General features: G+C 52.2%; 1 protein-coding gene and 1 long non-coding RNA gene across 3 annotated transcripts; one reads left to right on the top strand and one right to left on the bottom strand.

Moving 5' to 3' along the window:
- Nucleotides 1-6802: 6802 nt before the first annotated feature.
- On the bottom strand, nucleotides 6803-12885 carry LOC126072669 (uncharacterized). 2 transcript variants are annotated; one of them, XR_007516548.1, is made up of 3 exons: nucleotides 12130-12885; nucleotides 11129-11204; nucleotides 6803-7505 (listed from the first exon to the last, which is right to left on the bottom strand). It is a non-coding gene; the product is annotated as an uncharacterized LOC126072669 (long non-coding RNA). The 2 variants fall into 2 exon arrangements; XR_007516547.1 differs by lacking the exon at nucleotides 6803-7505 and adding an exon at nucleotides 8278-10687.
- Nucleotides 12030-17045, top strand: CAMK2N1 (calcium/calmodulin dependent protein kinase II inhibitor 1). The gene is made up of 3 exons (XM_049878154.1): nucleotides 12030-12254; nucleotides 13805-14020; nucleotides 15715-17045. The coding sequence occupies exons 2-3, from the start codon at nucleotides 13855-13857 to the stop codon at nucleotides 15783-15785; spliced, it is 237 nt and encodes a 78-aa protein (XP_049734111.1). The 5' UTR covers nucleotides 12030-12254; nucleotides 13805-13854; the 3' UTR covers nucleotides 15786-17045.
- Nucleotides 17046-17457: the final 412 nt, after the last annotated feature.

Genomic DNA, 17457 nt, shown 5'->3' with positions numbered 1-17457 from the left:
TGCACCTTAATGTAAAGAAAACAAAAATCCTCACAACTGGACCAATAAGCAACATGGTAAATGGAGAAAAGACTGAAGTTGTCAAGGATTTTATTTTACTTGGATCCACAATCAACACCCATGGAAGCAGCAGTCAGGAAATCAAATGACATTGCGTTGGGCAAATCTGCTGCAAAAGACTTTTTTAAAGGGTTGAAAAGCAAAGATGTCACCTTGAGAACTAAGATGTGCTTGACCTAAGCCATGGTGTTTTCAGTCACCTCATATGCATGCGAAAGCTGGGCAATGAATAAGGAAGACTGGAGAACTGATGCTTTTGAATTATGGTTTTGCTGAAGAATATGGAATATACCATGAACTGTCAGAAGAACAAACAAATCTGTCTTGGAAGAAGTGCAGCCAGAATGCTCTTTAGAAGCGAGGATGGCAAAACTTCGTCTCACATACTTTAGACATGCTACTCGGAGGGACCAGTCCCTGGAGAAGGATATCAAGCTTGGTAATGTAGAGGGTCACCGAAAAAGAGGAAGACTATCAATGAGATGGACTGACAGTTGTTGTAACAATGGGCTCAAATATAGCAACGGTTGTGAGGATGGCACAAGACTGGGCAGTGTTTCGTTCTGTTGTTCGTAGGGTAGGTATGAGTTGGAACCAGCTCAATGGCACTCAGTAACAACAATAACAAAAATTGAAAAGGAGTAAACCCCACGGAGCCCTGGTGGCCCAGTGGTTAAGAGTGGTTAAGAGCCGCTCTTTGGAATCCCTATGGGACAGTTCTACTCTGTCCTATAGGGTTGCTATGAGTCGGAGTCAACTCAGTGGCAATGGGCTTGTTTCTTTGGGTTTAAACCCCACTTGACAGACATGGAGACTCAGTTGTTAGAGATATTTGTGGTTCACAGAATATTGTAGCTGGAAGAGGCCTTTGAGACTGGCCTGGGTAAAGCAAACTCCTTAACCATTCAAAGTGACTAAGGTCAGTGTCATTACTGAAGGGAATCCAAGCACAGAGAACACATCCCACAGCGCCTAGAAGGATCTTTATAAACACCATCCTGATCATGTCCCTCCTCTGCTTCAAGCCCTTCCACAGGCTTCCTGTCAGCACAGGAAGCCCTGCACAACCCAGCTCTTGGCCCCTTGCCAAGCCCCATGGCACAGCCCTCTATCTCACTTGTGGTCCCAGTAACACCGAGCCGTTGAGGTTCTTTAAACACCATGCTCTTCCCTGTCTCCTACCTAGCCTTTACTCATGCTGACTCCTCCCCCTGGAATGCTGGTTTATCTCTCTTCACCTTGCTAATGCCTGTTGTTGTTAGCTGCTGTCTAGTTCATTTTACTCATAACAACCGCATTTGACAGAGTACAACTGCTCCATAGAGTTCCCTAGGCTGTAATCTTTACAGGAGCAGATCAACAGATCTTTCTCCCAAGGAGCAGCTGGTGGGTTTGAACCACAGACCTTTCAGTTAGTAGCCAAACACTTAACCATTGCACCACCTAATGCCTACTCACCCTTTAAAAGTCAGCTTTAGGTATCTCCTCCAGAAGAACTCCCCTGACCTTCCCCACCTACGCCGGGTTAGGTGCCTCTCCTCTGAGATAACATAATACATTATGTATAGCTCTATTCCTGCTCTTAATCATATTGTTTGTATCTTGGGCAGGGACTGCATCTTTTTTGTTTTCCTTCTTCAGCACATTTTTTAGGTGAGATATATATATATATAGATGGAAACCCTAGCGTAGTTTTGAAGGTCGGCAGTTCTAATCCATCAGGCTTTCTTTGGAAACCGTATGGGGCAGTTCTACTCTGTCCTTTAGGGTTGCTATGAGTTGGAATCAACTCGACCGCAATGGGTTTGGTTTTATATATCACATACTAAGGACCCCCTGGTGGTGCAGTAGTTAAGCGCTTGGCTGTGAACCAAAAGGTTGGTGGTTCAAACCCATCTGCTGCCCCATGGGAGACAGATGCGGCAGTCTATTTCCTTAAAGATCTGCAGCCTTGAAAACCCTGTGAGGGCAGTTCTACTCTGTCCTATGAGGTCATTGTGAGTCAGAATCGACTCAGGAACAATGGGTATATATATATATACACACACACACTAATTAGGGCTAACGTTAGGGCTTGTGCTCTTTGCTAGGTACCCTGCCAAATGTTTTACATGATCTCCTTGCATCATCGTATGAAGTGTGTGCTAGTATTATTCTTCCTTTAAGAAAAAAAGAAACTGAAGCCCAGATATGTCGAGTATATTGCCCACAGTCATCAGCTAGCGTATGAGACAGGCTTTAAGCCCAGGCAGTCTGACTCCAGAGCCCAAGCTCTCAATCACTGAATGCACGTGGAATGAGTAATCAGTGGATGAAATAGGTGTGGGGGAAGCAATCCTGGAAGGCTGCCTGTGGAAGTTGGTTTTTGAAGATGAAGGCCATGACTTGGTTGTGAGGAGTGAATGGAGGGGCTCTCTTAGGGCCTGGGAGCCAAGACAGATGAATTGTGTAGGAGGAACACCAAGTCCAGCGGCCTGGCCAGAGCTTTGAGGACTCCACAAGGAAGGTCAGGAAATGTCATTGCATGGTGGTAAATGGTCTAGACTGGGAGCCCAAAGGCTGGCTTTCTCTCTGGTCCTGGCTGTCTTGCTGTGTGATGTTGATCAAGCGATTTAACCTCTCTGGGCCTTACTCAGTTCTGTCTATAAAAGGAGCCAGTTGGATTAGATCTCCAAGGCTCCATTCAGCTCTGGCATTTTGCACATCTACAAGATGGAGAGTGGGCAAGGGACTGTGTGTGTGTGTGTGTGGCAGTTTTGAGGCCCTCTTCCAGGGCTGCTGGCCTGAGAGATATGCGGCCCCTCTTCAGGCTAGCTGCCCGTCACAGCCTCGGCGTTACATTCTCAGAAAGCCGCGGAGATGAGCACATTTCTCTCTAATTAGGTAGCGTTAGCTTATCAATTTTGAATAAGTCTCCATGCATGATGTCCTGGATTGCTCCCTGAAGTGCTCATTAGTCACTTCCCCTGCAGCTGCCTTATTGTTTTCCAGATGCCAGCCGGGGACCTGACATTTCCCTTCCCTGACACTGGGGCATGTGAGGCCGAGCCAGTGACATTGGTATTGGCCAGAGGGGCTGACCAGGCCTGTGTGAGGGCCTGTCTGGTGAAATAACACAGGCCCTTCATTCCTTGCCCTTTATCCTCAGTCCCTGCTGGAGCCAGCTACATCACATCGTTGTTAGTTGTCATCAAGTCAGCCCCCAACTCATGGTGACGCCATGCACAATGGAATGAAGCACTGCCTGGTCCTGTGCCTGGTCTGTCAATTGTGGATCAGACCATTGTGATCCACAGGCCTTTCAATGACTGAAGTACATCAGCCTTTCTTCCGAGTCTATCTAATCTGGAAGGGCCACTGAAACCTGTTCAGCATCACAGCAACACACAAGCCTTCAGTGACAGGTGGTGGCTGTGCATGAGGTCTGCTGGCTGGGAATTGAACCGGGGTCTCCTGCATGGAAGGCGAGAATTCTACCACTGAACCACCAATGCCTCACTTGCATCACATTCAACCAAAAAACAAGCCTGTGGCTGTTGAGTCAATTCCAACTCAGCGACCATATAGGACAGGGTGGGTAGAACTGCTCCATAGGGTTTCCAAGGAGCAGCTGGCGGATTCGAACTGCTGACCTTTTGGTTAGCAGCCGTAGCACTTAACCACTACGCCACCAGGGCTCTGGGGTTGGGACATGACTTTATAGGACCACAGCTGAACTTCACGTTTATTAAGCACCAACTATGTGCCTTTTATGTGCCAGTCACCTTGCATTTGTAACCTGAATGTTCCCTAGGCCTGGGAGATACACATGAGGTCATACTAATATTATTGTACAACTTACCATAGCTTCAGGCCACAACTGCCTCAGAGTCTTCTGTGTGGGGCTTCATGCATGCCCCACAATAAGTTGGTTTAGAGCCTTCATTTCTTCTTACCCTTACCTGGTTCAGAAGTAGATCTCCAGGCCTTTCTTCTGAGGCACTCTGGGTGGACTTGAACCTCCAACCTTAGCAGCTGAGTGTATTAACCGTTTGTACCACTGAGAGACTCCCCAGGACTCACACCACTGCCTTTATGATGGGTATCCTTCCTAATGCTGGAATTTCTACTATGACCTCCAGGTGGCGCTGTGTCCCTATGGTATGGTTGAGGCAGGAGGGAGAAATCGAAGTTCTGCTTCCAAAGACCTGTGCAGTTTTCTCTTCCCTGAGGGGTGGGAACAAATCTTCAAGCCTGAGAGCAGTGGCTGAGGAGGACGCTGGGCTGCTGACCGCAGGACGAGCTGGGTACTGTCTGGTAAGGGCAGACAACCAGGAAGCTGGCTGCAGTTGCGAAAGTTTAGAGAAACCCAGAAAATTCAGGGGGAAAAACATCCCACATTTCTCCCCCTATAATTTCCCAGGCATTCACATCTCTAAATGTATTATTATCAGGTGCCGTTGAGTCGGTTCCGACTCATAGTGACCCTGTGTACAACAAAGCAAAACACTGCCCGGTCCTGTGCCGTCCTCACAATTGTTGCTATGTTTGAGACCATTGTTGCAGCCACTGTGTCAGTCCATCTCGTTGATGGTCTTCCTCTTTTTCACTGACCCTCTCCTTTACCAAGCATGATATCCTTCTCTAAATATACTAACCATGATGTCTTTAAACAAAAGCAAGTTATGCGCCACGTATTGCATGTTCTTAAAATACCCAAAGTGACTTCACACTGGTAAAGGGTGCTTAGCAAAATAGTACGGCATAGACTGTGATTTCCCTGCAGAAGATTTTCCTTGGTGGGGCCGTTCTGCGTCTCCCTCTCTCCTTGCTCTCACCTCTTCTGTCTTGCTGTTGCCTTCTGCTCATTCTCTTGTGTGTCAGGCTTCTCTGTCCCTGTCCTCTCTCTGTGTCTGTCCCCCACCTTTGCATCCCTGTCTCTTGCCTGCCCGCTTGGCCTCTTGCCTCTGAGTGGATAAGAGTCTCTTTTTCTGTATGTGGGTCTGTCTTTCTTGCTGAGGTTTTTGTAGCCTCTTGGAAGGACCCTGGTGGCACAGTGGTTAAGCACTCAGCTGCTAACTGAAAGGTTGGCAGTTCGAATCAACCAGCCACTCCATGGGAGAAAGATGTGGCATTCAGCTTCCATAAAGATTACAGCCTCGGAAACCCTATGGAACAGTTCTACTCTGTCCTATAGGGTCGCTATGAGTCAGAATTGACTCAATGGCACACAACAACAACAAAAATGAATTCTATTTCTGTGGGTCTGACACTTCTCAGGTCTTTCTCAGGTCAGCACCTACCCTCCCAGGTCAGATCCCCCTCTTTCCTGACCCCCTGCTCAGCCCAGGGTCTGGTAGCAGCAGGGCGGGGAGGGTCTCTGTGACCACGAAGTGGCTGCTCTCTCGCCTTCCATCCTCCCTATTACACAGGAAACTCACTCTCTAGGAAGAAAAGACCCTTCTGTCCCCCCTGCAGGCTCTGGGGGGCTTTGGTGGTGGGACTCTGCATGGAACTGCCCCATCTCTTACCTTAATGACCCAGCCGGCACCTCGTCTGACTTTGACAACACCCCTTTGTGGCTGGTCTTGTTACCTCCATCTTATGTTGTTAGCTGCCATCAAGTCGACTCTGACTCGTGGTGGCCTTCTGCACAACAGAATGAAGCATTGCTCCGTCCTGCATCACACAGGTTCCAGCTCTACAGGCTTGCTTCCTTTTTTCTCTTTTGAAGAAGGTGCTCATATCTTTCAAGTGAGAAGGTAATGACTGTTTGGAGAGACAAAGCAAGAAACCTGGGTGCAATAGATAGACAGGCAGCTGCCTTCGAGTTGACTCTGACTCATGGCGACCTTATGTACGACAGAAAGAAACGTTGCCCAATCCTGCATCATCCTTACCATCGCCAGCAAGTTCAAGTCCATCACTGTGGCTATTGTGCCAATCCATCTCACCGAGCGCCCACTACCTCACCAAGCATGATGTCCTCCTCTAGCAATTGATCCCTTCTGATGATGTGCCCAAAGCAAGCAAGTCGAACAATGTTCTGTTGTGATCCATAAGGTTTCATCGGCTAATTTTCAGAAGTCGATCGCCAGGCCTTTCTTCCTAGTCTGTCTTAGTCTAGAAGCTCCCTTGAAAGCTGTCTGCTATGGATGACCCTGCTTGTATTTGAAATACTGGTGGAATAACTTCCAGCATCATAGCAGTGTGCAAGCTACCACAGTACAATGAACTGGCAAACGTGTGGTGGCCTCCATTTTATAGATGAGGAGAATTCTGGCTCAGAGAGTGAAGTGAGCCTCAAGGTCACACGGGTAGGAGGCAGTGGAGCTGGGTTTGAGCTCACGTCTTCTGATTTCCCCCTTCATTTAATTCATTCTTCATTGGGTCTCATTAACAGGGCACCATGCTGGTTGTTGGGAGACCTGGGTTCTCAGTCCTGGCCCTGTCTCCAATTGGGCAAGTCACCTTCCTCATCTGGGACTCACTTTTCCCCACCATACAATGGGAGAGATCCCTTCTCTGCCTTGCCATCCTCACAGGGTTCTCGTGGATGGAGATCAAATGCCATCACACCTGTGGGATGGGAAAGCACATAAATAACAGTGCTTGGGAACAGAACGGTCCAGAGCTGTGCACAGGTCTCTCGGTGGGACCTGGATGCAGCGGTTAGTGGCCACATCCCCATACTCAGGATTGAGCCTCACAGGACTGAGCCCTGGTAGTCAAGGTGAGGGTGTCCTCAATTGATTCTACCGCATCTGGGCTTCGGATGCACAAATACCTTCTCTTGTCACAAGGAGGCCCTGAGTGATACAAACAGTTAACTCCTCGGCTGCTAACCAAAAGGTTGGAGGTTCATGTCTGCCCAGAGGAGCCTTGGAAGAAAGACCTGGCAATCTACTTCTGAAAAATCAGCCATTGAAAACCCTATGGAGCACAGTTCTACCCTGACACCCATGGGGTCGCCATGAGTTGGATCCGACTGCACGGCAACGGGTGAACCGGTCTTCCGTCACAGGACGTTGGCGGGGAATAACATCACGCACGAGATCTAGCCCCGCGTTCATCTGCGCGGCGCTGGGCTCAGGGATCTCCCGGAGATTGGAAATACAGTGTTCTGTGTCTGGGAAAGAGAATCCATCTCTTTCATCAGATCCCCAAAAGGGACTTTGGTGGACAAGAGATTTGGATTTTCGCTATAGGGTCGCTGTGAGCTGGAGTTGACTCGGCAGCAGCTGGCTCTTTTTTTTTAATCTTCCCCTCCCCTCAATTTCCGTAGGTACGCTGAGGTGCCAGGATTGAAAGAGGCTTGTCCTGGGTTTCCTAGTTCCCAGGCGTCCTCAGGGAGGCACTGTTGCCCAGCAGTTGAGAGCTTGGCCTCTGGCATCAGACCTGCAGCCTCTCTCACTGGCTGTGCAGCTTTGGGCTTGTCACTCAACTTCTCTGGCCTGAGTCCTCACCTGCAAGATAGAGATGACAGCAGTAGCCGCCTTCTAGGCTCACTGTGAGTGCAAATACGTAGACAGCAGTTGGCATGACCCTGGGCATAGTAAGCAGTGGGTGTGAGTTCCGATTTGAGGGCAGTGGCTGCCGTTTCTGAACCGGGGAGGAGTCAGTGTCCCTTGAGTCCCCTTTAGCAGCTTCATTGGCTCAGTTGTTTGTTCTGGTGAAGTAAGGGGGGGTGTCAGGCCTCTTGGGAGCCCTGGACAGGAAAGACTGATGGGTCATGTGAAGTTTTCAGAGCCTGGCTTCGTAATTGGACTGTGGCCCCCAACCTTCTGAGTCTCAGTCTCATTATTTGTCCCTGGGGCTCACACACCACCCCCATCCTTGTCTGCCTCCCAGGTCGTGGTCTGTCTGCCTGCCCTGCTGAGGACTGAGAGGCAACGAGAGCTCTCCGGGGCCACCCAGGTTTCCCAGCAGCTCCTCACCTGCTCAGCCTGGGCTGTGGGTTGCAGATAGAGCTTCACCCTCAGAGTTACCAAACCCTGAGTTCCCCAGACCCCTTCCCTCCACCCTCACATACTGTTGATGTGGAGTGATTGGGGTTGGGGTAAGCACAGGCAGGAGGCACAGTCGGGGTGTCTGGGGCTGAGCTGGGCAGAAAGCCAGGCAATGTGTGGGCAGCACCTGTGCTTTGGGACACCCGATGGATGGGAAGCTTGATCCCCTTTCATGTCCTGGTGAGATTTGGCTCCTAAGTGCTCCCCGCCCCCAAACTGTCCTCACTGTTTCTTAAGTTTTCCTGAAGAGCTGGTGTGACTCTCACTTTATGGGTTGTCGGTGTAAGAAAAACTCAGAAGAATTACCAAATGATCTTTAAAGAAACATATCAAACTTCATTGTTGATAAAAGACCATTTATTTTATGACTAATTGTGCATTGCTGGAACCTTCCACCCTGTAGGATTCTGAGTGTGAAACGTAACAGCAGTAGTAGGCATGTGAGACAGCAGTTAGGAGACTGAGTTCCCCTCCTGACTCTTATTGACTAGCTGGTCCATTCCCTGTCTGGGCCTCAGTTTCCCCATCTGTAAAGTAAGGGGCTTGGGCTAGATGAACTCAAAGTCTCTTTTAGGAATGGCTTTCAAACTGTGTGCTCCAGAGCTCCAGACAGTTTTTAGAGGTGCTTGGGCGTCCAACTCGGCGATGGGGCCTAGAGAGTGGGATCATAAACCCTCCAACTTCTCTTCAACCCCAGCAGCTTGCCTTTTATCTATTTTTTATCTACTGAGATTCCTTGTAAGATTTTATTTGAAGAAAGGGTCTTAGTGATTAAAGAAAGAAAGAAGCTCTCCTTGAGTTGTATTGGGGGAAAGGACTGTGCCTGCCACAAAAATCCTCAACAAACGTTTGCTGAATGAATGAAAGGTGAATGAATAGAATGTTCCTTGATTCGAGGTCTAAGCTGTCTCCACCCAGTTCACACGCTTTTTTCTCCGTGTGTGTGTGTGTGTGTGTGTGTGTGTGTGCATGTTGTGGAGAGGTAGGGCAGAGACCCTGCCTTTTAAGGAGGGTGGGGAATTGGCTGGGTTGAGAGGGGTACAGGGAAGGTGGGATTTTATCCCGCCTTGGCTTATTTCCTGCTGGGAGGCCACTTAGCCTCCCTGGAGGTGACTGTCTGGCCACTGTCATGGGAATGAATTCATGGCCACCCCCCCTCCTGGCCTTTCCCGCTGACCATCTAGGGTCTGAGCCAGCCCTGTTGAGGCTTGGCATGCCCAGTGCTCCATCTCTACGGGGGCCTGGTCCTGGCCTGCCAGCTGATGCCCCACACCTGCGGCTGGGATAGCCAGCGGCCACGTTGTTCTCCAAGTCTTCTTGCCATCACTCTCTGATGCTGCTGCCTGTTCTGTGCCTCCATTTCCCTACCTGGGTAGGAAGGAGGGGATGGGAACAAGGGGTGCTGTGTGCTGAGCATCTACTCCATGCTGGTTTTCCTGTTTTCTAACCTGCCACCACCAGTGCAGGACTCGTTGTACACTTCCGGTACCAGGACGCGTTACCATCTAATTGATTCTGACTCATGGCAACCTCACGTATGTCAGAGTAGAACTGTGCTCCCTAGGCTTTTCAATGACTGATTTTTCAGAAGTCAATTGCCAGGCCTTTCTCCTGAGGCATCTCTGGGTGGACTCCAACCTCCAACCTTTTGTTTGCACTGCCCAGGGGCAAGTACACAGTAGGGACTTTCAAATACTTTTGTTCCTAGAATGTCTATGCTGGAAGAGTCCCTAAAGGTGATCCAGTCCTGTGGTGTTTCATCCTACAGAGTCCTGGAGTTCTGTGAGGGAACTTTCAGGTGAGGTTTGAGGGAGGCACTGAGAGGTAAGGGCTCTGGGACCCCCTCCTTTGCCTTTGCTCCACTTTTATCTACATTAGGTTTGAGAGAACTGGTTCTGTAGCTGAAAAAACGATGCACTTTTCTCCAAGTTTCCCATTTTATGATGCAGAGTCAATGGCCAAGAGGAGAGAAGTGGCTCGTTCAAGACCACAAAGAGAGTCAATAGCTAACAGTATTAACTACAGTTATTGAGGACTTACTATGTCTCAGACACATGATGCATAGAGGATTGCCTTCCCCACAGAAAACCAGGCAGTAGAAATGATTATTGTCCCCATTTGACAGGTGAGGAAACTGAGGCACAGAGAGGCAAAATGATGGCAGAGCTAGGAAATGACAGCAGGGATTTGAACTTGGGTTTTCAGACTTTGGAGGCTGGCAGCTGCCTCAGGGAGCTCTTCACCCTGAGTTACTACACTAAACTGTGTACTGCCAAGCTTCCTTTCTGGGCGGCTGGAGGGCAGCCTCCACCTCTGCCTTAGTCCGTTCCTCTACCTGAATCTGGTATCTTCCACACAGCCAGCCCCTCTGCTGCAGGCGGGCAGGAATGGGGCCATAGGGCATGCATTTGGATTGAGGCATGGGGCTTCAGGGTGTAAGTATGCCCCACTGAAGGGTGGCAGAACTTGGGTTGATTGAGGCCTATGCAATGGAGTAGTTGGGACAGGCAGGGGTGGAGAGAATGCCATATTGATTCATACTTCCCTTGGAGAACTTCTGTATGACCTTGGAGGCATCTCAACCTTCAGGTACCTTCTCTGCAAAATGGTCCTGACAGTCCGAAGGTTGATGGGAGGCTCTAAGGAGGTAATGGTCATGGAAATGTTTTTCAAACTGTTAAAGAGCTCTACGCTTGGGAGGGTGAGTGGTTCAGTAAGGAGGTGGGTACTGAGTTGGAAACGTAGGATGCCACCACCTTGAACCTGATTTGGGACAAGGCAAGGTAAACATGAAAACAGGTGGGGTGTATAGCCTGGCTTCTCTTTTTACTCTCATTTACCGAGTGTTCAGGGGAATTCCTTAACCCTCCCTGTGCCTTTCTGTTTATTTCTGTACAGCAGGACTGTGGTAGTTGCTCAACTTGTAAATTGCTTAGTAACTCTCAACAGCCAGGAAGCAGGGAGGTGGGAGATGAGGGGGTGGTCCCAGCCTTTCATTACTGTCACCACTGCAGGGAATCCCCTACAGGGACTTGGACTCATAGCTGGGCAGAGTGGTTTCTCCTGGCTCCATCACTCACCTGTGACCTTGGACAAGTCACTTATCCTCTTTCTGCTACATCAGTTAAACAGGGATGCATCATCTCGTCTTTCTACCTGAAAAAGTATTTATTTGGAGAAGCAAGGTCAGTAATGGATGTGAAAATGCTTTGGGGGCGAGGCGGGGTGGGGGGGAACCAGAAAGCATGACTCAAATATAAGAGCTTCTTACTGCTGTAACTTTATCATCCTGCTTGTTATGCTTTTGTTTTTCTCTCACAGCACTCGGCCCTCCGCTAACCTCACAGCAGACACTTAGTAAAAGCCTTAATGAATGGAGACAGGCGGCTTGCCAGAGTGGAGCAAAGGGAGTCTGGAGACCTGCTGCTTCTGCCATTGACAAGCTGTGGGATTTGGGATGAGCCCCTGACCTCTCCTTCAGTTTCCCCATCTAGAAATGAGGGGGCTGGCTAGGTCATCTCTTGATTCTTCAAGCTGACTGCTCAGAAGTGTGAATAAATGAAGTGCTTCTGTTCCTGCTCAGTCATTAAGTCATTCCTCACATGTTCATTGAACATCCATTCTGAGCCAGGCACTGGGAATCTGAATTTGCTTTGTTCTCATAAGGTACCTCACCATATACCCCATTTTACAGCTGAGATCATGGAAGTTCAGAGAGGAAATGTGATTTGCCCAAAGTCACACAGCTAGTAAATTACAGAGCTGGCATTCAAACCCAGCCCAAAGGTCATGCACATTCCATCTGCCACATTGCCTAAGTCTCCTGTGTCTCAGCCCTCTTCCTCCCTGCGGGCCCTTACACAAGAGTCTAGTCTCTGGAGGCCAGGTAAAAACCGTTTGGGGAGGGGGCTCTACCAGATGTTATGCCACAAAAAAAAAACCACCCCTTTCTCCCTTCAACACCAGCCTCTATTCACCCACCCAAAGTTGTGGACCTAAGGGGAGAGTGAACCTGTAAGTGCTCATTAACTTTTCATGGGACCCCTTGCAGGGAAGTAGAGTGAGCCAGGTGAACGCTCACCTGGGGGACCTGGATGTTTCTTAGCCTTGCCTCCAGCAGGATGCACGATCTTGGAGGATGGCTGGTTAGGCGGCTCAGCTGAGAGCAGGCCGTCTCCAGGGGAAGAGCTGTTAGCTCTGGACGAGGTAAGGAGCCCTCCACATGCACTTTGCCCTCTTGGAGTTATCTGCTCAGGCAGATGTGCCTTCCCGGCCTCTGGGGCTGCCCCAGTCTCTCTCTCGGGATCCGGGGCCCTCTCGTCAGCTCAGAGGTTCCAGTATCTCCCCAGGGCCGTGGCTGTTGCTGGCAGGGAGGCTTCCTAGGGGAGAGGGAGGCAGGCCTGGGACGTCCCTTTCGGACTCAGCGGGAGCTGGGAGCCGGGCATACCGGGCGAGCCGGGCGTAATGAGGCGCTCTCCTCTCCTCGGGGAGGCAGGACTGCCCCTTCCCTCCCCCTTCTCCCTGAGGCCCCGTGGGAACCTGTCTAGCGCCGCCCGGGGAGCGGGGCCTCGGGAAGGGACTGGGGGTGGGGTAGAGAACGAGCGGTTGGGCCCTGAGGGTCTGAAGTGGGGCGCAAGTGTGGTGGAGGGAGGGGCTCCCCGGTTTGCGGCAGGCGGCACGGCCTGCGGGGTCGCTCTGATGCCGTCCGACCTCTTGCCGGGCATCTGTCCCTCCCGGCGAGCGCGCCGTCCGTTCGTGGTCTCCTACTGCCCCCGATCTCCCCGTCTCCCCTCCAGTCTCCGCCCAGCTTCCCTCGGGAGAGCCGGCGGCGGGTCGGGCGCCGGGCCGGGTAAACACCCGGGGGAGGGGCGGGGAGGCCCGGAGGCCGGGGCGGGGCGCACGGGCCCTGGGCGCGGGCGGGACAGGGGGCGGGGGCGGGGGCAGGAAGCTGCCGGGCCCCGGCGGCCGGCGCGGCCGTGACGTCGCTCGGCTTCCAGGGATCGCTCCCCAGGGCCGGTCCCTCCTCCCGCTCCTCCCGCCCCCTCCGCGCCCGGCCGGCATTCTCGCTCGCAGCGCGCTTCTGCTGTTGCTGGGTCCCTGTCTCCTTCTCCTCTCCCTCTTTCCCTGCCCTCTCCGACCCTCCTTCTCTCCCGCTCGGTACGTTCCCTTCTGCTCCCATCTTCCCTCCGCTCCAGATCCAGTCTCCCCTTTCTTTTTCCCTCCTTCCTCTCTTCGCGCTCCCTCTCCTCGGTCTCTCTCTGTCGTCCGCTGCCTCCCTCTCGCTGTCTCTTTTTTTCTCCCCGGCTCCTCTCCGGTCCCCTTCCTCCCGCCCTCCGGTCCCCCGCTATCGCCCGCCCTCTCCACGCTCCCCTCCCCCCCTCCGCCCCTTGCCGCCGCAGCGCGCAGCTCCCCAGTAGCTCCCCAAGCCCGCGCTGCAGGAGCAGCCCGTTGCCCTCGCCGCTCTCCGGTGCGCCCTCGGGCTCGCGGAGACCCCCGCCTGCCGCTCGCAGCCCCGCCCGGCCCCCGCCCAGAACGCCGAGGATGTGAGTCCTGCTCCCTCGGCCGAGAACAGCCACTCGTGCGCCGAGCCGGAGCGCAGCGCAGCCGCGGGCGCTCGCCGGGTCGCTCGGGCGGCGGCGCGCTCTCTTCCCAGCTGTGACCCCCGGCCGGTCGTCGGCGCCACAGCCGCCGCAGCCCGCGGGCCGTCCCCGGCCGGCCGCCCCCGGCCCCAGCGCCGCTGACCCTGTCCGCCGCAGGCGGGGACGCGGGCGGAGGAGGCGCCGCAGCGGAGCCCCCGGACGCAACCATGTCGGAGGTGCTGCCCTACGGCGACGAGAAGCTGAGCCCCTACGGCGACGGCGGCGACGTGGGCCAGATCTTCTCGTGCCGCCTGCAGGACACCAACAACTTCTTCAGCGCCGGGCAGAACAAGCGGCCGCCCAAGCTGGGTCAGATTGGCCGGAGCAAGCGGGGTGAGTTGGCAGCCCTTCCCCGACACCCTCTTTCTCAGGGGCGCCGCGGCCTGGCCGAGGCTGGCGGGAGTCTCCTATCCCCGAACCCCGTTCCGACCCGATGGAATCCCATCCTGCAGAATCGGGGGATCCCGCACTGCGGGTCCAGCTCTCGCGAGCCGCGGGAACCCCTCCCCCAGCCTGGTGGGCGCGACGGTCCCCGGTGGGGTCACCGCGGGGGCATGGCGGTTTCTAGCTGCAGCGGGGTCTGAAGGGTATACCCAAGTCACCACCCGCGCCAAAGTTTGCTTTTTTGATTTCTGCATCCCCTCTCCCTTGTGCGCAGAGTAGTCCAGCTGCACTCGCTCTGCAACCAATGGGGGGGCGGGGGTTTGGTCCCAGGGCTCCCTCAGGGACAGTGTGGGGGAAATGCTGGGGGAGGACCCCACTCCTGTGGAGAAGACGAGGGGCGCTTGGGTCGCGGCGGGCTCTTCATTGTGACTTGGCAGAGGGAGGGGTGGCTAAGCCTGGGCGCTCCGCGCGCAAGCTGGAAAAGCCCCGGAGAGACTGAGGCGCAGAGAGGCTCGGAGGGGAGCTGCAGAGGCGCGGAGACAATGAGGGATTCCGACAGCCGCTCCGGGGAGACCAAGACGCAGAGGTGGAGGAAAGTGGGGGGTGGGGTGCGGGAGACAGAGGTAGGCAGAGAGACCAAGACAAAGCTCCAGCAGGAGCCAGAGAGGGAGAAACAGATTAAGAGGGAGAAACAGAGGAGGACAGAAAGGCAGCTGAGACAATGAGGGCGAGTAACACCCCTAAACAGAGAGCCCCAGAGACTCTGACAGGCTACCGTCGCTCCGAGAGTCAGATGGAGGGACTAAGAAAGGCGAAGCCAGGTAGAAAGGGTAAGAGAGTCCGGCAGCTGGCCAGGGGAGGCTCTGACCTCCGAATCGGTGAGGAGAGCCACGAGGCCGGGGCCGTGGGCGCAGAGCCGGGCGCCCACTTGGCAAAGCCCGAACCCTCGACCGGCTGCGCGCCGTGGGAACCGGCTCCGGCGTTCCCTCCTGGCTCCCGCACCTCTGCAGCCAGCTATGGCCACCCGTGCTGCGCTCGGGGTGGCCCCTGGGGGTCCCAGCCCCGGAGGCCTCGGCTCCCCCTTCCTTCCACCCTCTCTGCCATGTAGCCTTTTTACCAAATAAATGCGCCCTGTGGGGATAAACAGGAACCCTCGTGGCGCAGGGGTTAAAGCGCTCGGCTGCTAACTGTAAGATCGGCGGCTCGAACTCAACAGCCGCTCTGCGGGAGAAAGATGCTTCTGTAAAGATTTACAGGCTTGGAAACTCTATGGGGCAGTTCTGTTCTGCCCTACGGGGTCACTATGAGTTGGATAGACTCGACGACAGTGGGTTTGGTGGGTTGAGGACAAGCTCGGCCAGCACATGCGCCCTGGCTGCAGCTGAGGCTGGCTGTTTGCACCCTCTGTGCTTCCTTAGAATTGAGCTGGCAGGAGCAGCCTGGGGGCGTCGAGGTTCAGAGGAAAGCAGCAAAAAGACCCCAGGCAGAGGCTGGGGAGGGTGAGGCTGTTTCAGCGCGTGGGGAGCCCCCCTCCCTTGCCCCCCTCCTCAACTGGGCATAACTAGAAGCAGGGTGGGGGAGGGGGCGGAGACCCCTGGCGAGGCCCAAGCTCTCTCAACTCTCTTTTTCCCCCTTTTTTACAGTTGTTATTGAAGATGATAGGATTGATGACGTGCTGAAAAATATGACAGACAAGGCACCTCCTGGTGTCTAACTCCCCCAAAGACAATGAGTTAAGGGAGAGAATAAGAACGGCGATAAAGATTATTGGCAAAAAAAAAAAAAAAAAAAGAGCATGAAAAGAGAAAGCACTTGGAAAATTTATTACTAGCTTGCTACCCACGATGAAATCAACAACCTGTATCTCGCGTCAGGCCGGGAGACAGATGAGGCGTGAGGAGGAGGAGGAGGACGAGGACGAGGTTCTGGGCTCCTCTGCAAGAATAAAAATAAAAAATAAATAAATTAAAATTAAGAAATCACTCTATACACACACATATAAAGAAATTAACAAAAGAAGTCTCAGTTGCAGCTATTTGTTGAAATTAATATCCATTTCTTTTTATATACAGTGAATATTGCGCAATGATAGACCTGGATCTTGAACCACTTAAATAATAAAGGCACAACACCAGGGGTTTGGAGGTGTTGGATTTCTTCGCTGATTTGGCTGTCCCCAACGTTTACATTATTTAATCTTGCAAAAATGATTTTGTGCACTTGGATGTGAAATGCTGTCCAGTTCTATTTTTTATGTTATCCTTGGATGTACAAAATGAAATCAGAACATGATCTCTATAGATATTGTTTAATTTTGGTCGTCTTTTGAGGATATCAGGAATGTGTTTAAAACAAGAAGGGAACTTTGCTAAGGACTGGCACACGGAAGGATCTTTTTTATTTTAAAATGAATTGTAAAGCTTGTGTTTCTTTGTTGCTGCAAGCTATTTGCCCAAGTAAATGCAAATGGACACATTTTATATGTCAAAAAAAAAAAAAACCCAGAAAAAAAAATGCTTGAGCTTTTTCTAATCCCCCTGCAGTCTGTTGTGTGAGCAGCCTGTTTTTTTTCCCTCTAATATTGTGTCAGTTTATTCTCTTTAATGGACTGTAAAAAAAAAAAAAAAATGTAATCACAAGAGTGCCAAATATCTGGAAATGCCAAAAGGCATTTTGGTTTCTTTTCTTTTCCCTGTGCTCTGAGTCCGTGTACAGGAATGCTTGGAGTGTCTTTTCTGTTATTTATAGGGATTCTCTTAGGGCACACCAGCTGCCTGTTTTGCATGGTATTTGCAAAAATGCCTCTTGCGTGAGGAAATCTTTTACCATTTTTTTTGTTTGTTTGCAATTTTGGACTTCAAGAGGTTTCCCTTCCCTGCTGACCCTTCTTCCCTCTTTTCTTAATTCAATATCTGTATGTTGCACCTTTAACCAGCACACAGGGCTATTTCTCCAGTGTACAATAAAAACTGTTCCTGTGTCTCACTCCTCTCTTTCCTCTGTTTTGGTTCCAGGGACTTGCTATTTGTCTGCTGACTGCAGACAGGAGAGAGGGAATGGGTGGCTTTGGTCTGTGGGGCAAAAAGACGGTGTGGAGGGTGCTGTGGGCTGGGCTCAGATGGTGGAAAGATGGGCTGGATTGTCAAGGCCATCCCTGAAGGGCCATTTCATGCCACTTTGGATTTGCTCTGGATCTTCCCACTTCTCTGTGACTTCTGTCATCCATCCTCTGATGGGGTGGAGAGACAGGGAGGGATGATGTCTTGGGAGGTAGCCAGCCTTACTAAGAGTAGCGTTTGGAGGCTGGCAGGCTTGGATTCAAATCCCTTCTTTAAGCCTCAGTTTCTAAATCTGTAGGAGTAACACAGCTTCTACCTCATAGGGTT

The sequence above is a fragment of the Elephas maximus genome, chromosome 3 (genome assembly GCF_024166365.1).
Source record: "Elephas maximus indicus isolate mEleMax1 chromosome 3, mEleMax1 primary haplotype, whole genome shotgun sequence".
NCBI lineage: Eukaryota > Metazoa > Chordata > Mammalia > Proboscidea > Elephantidae > Elephas > Elephas maximus.
This window is presented reverse-complemented; position numbering and strand designations above follow the sequence as displayed.

What these genes read in the sequence shown, in the direction of transcription:
- CAMK2N1 (XM_049878154.1), top strand. Translation starts at nt 13,855, where the DNA reads ATGTCGGAGGTGCTGCCCTACGGCGACGAGAAGCTGAGCCCCTACGGC. An exon ending in GATTGGCCGGAGCAAGCGGG is followed by an intron (nt 14,021 to 15,714) that starts GTGAGTTGGCAG and finishes CCTTTTTTACAG; the next exon opens with TTGTTATTGAAGATGATAGG.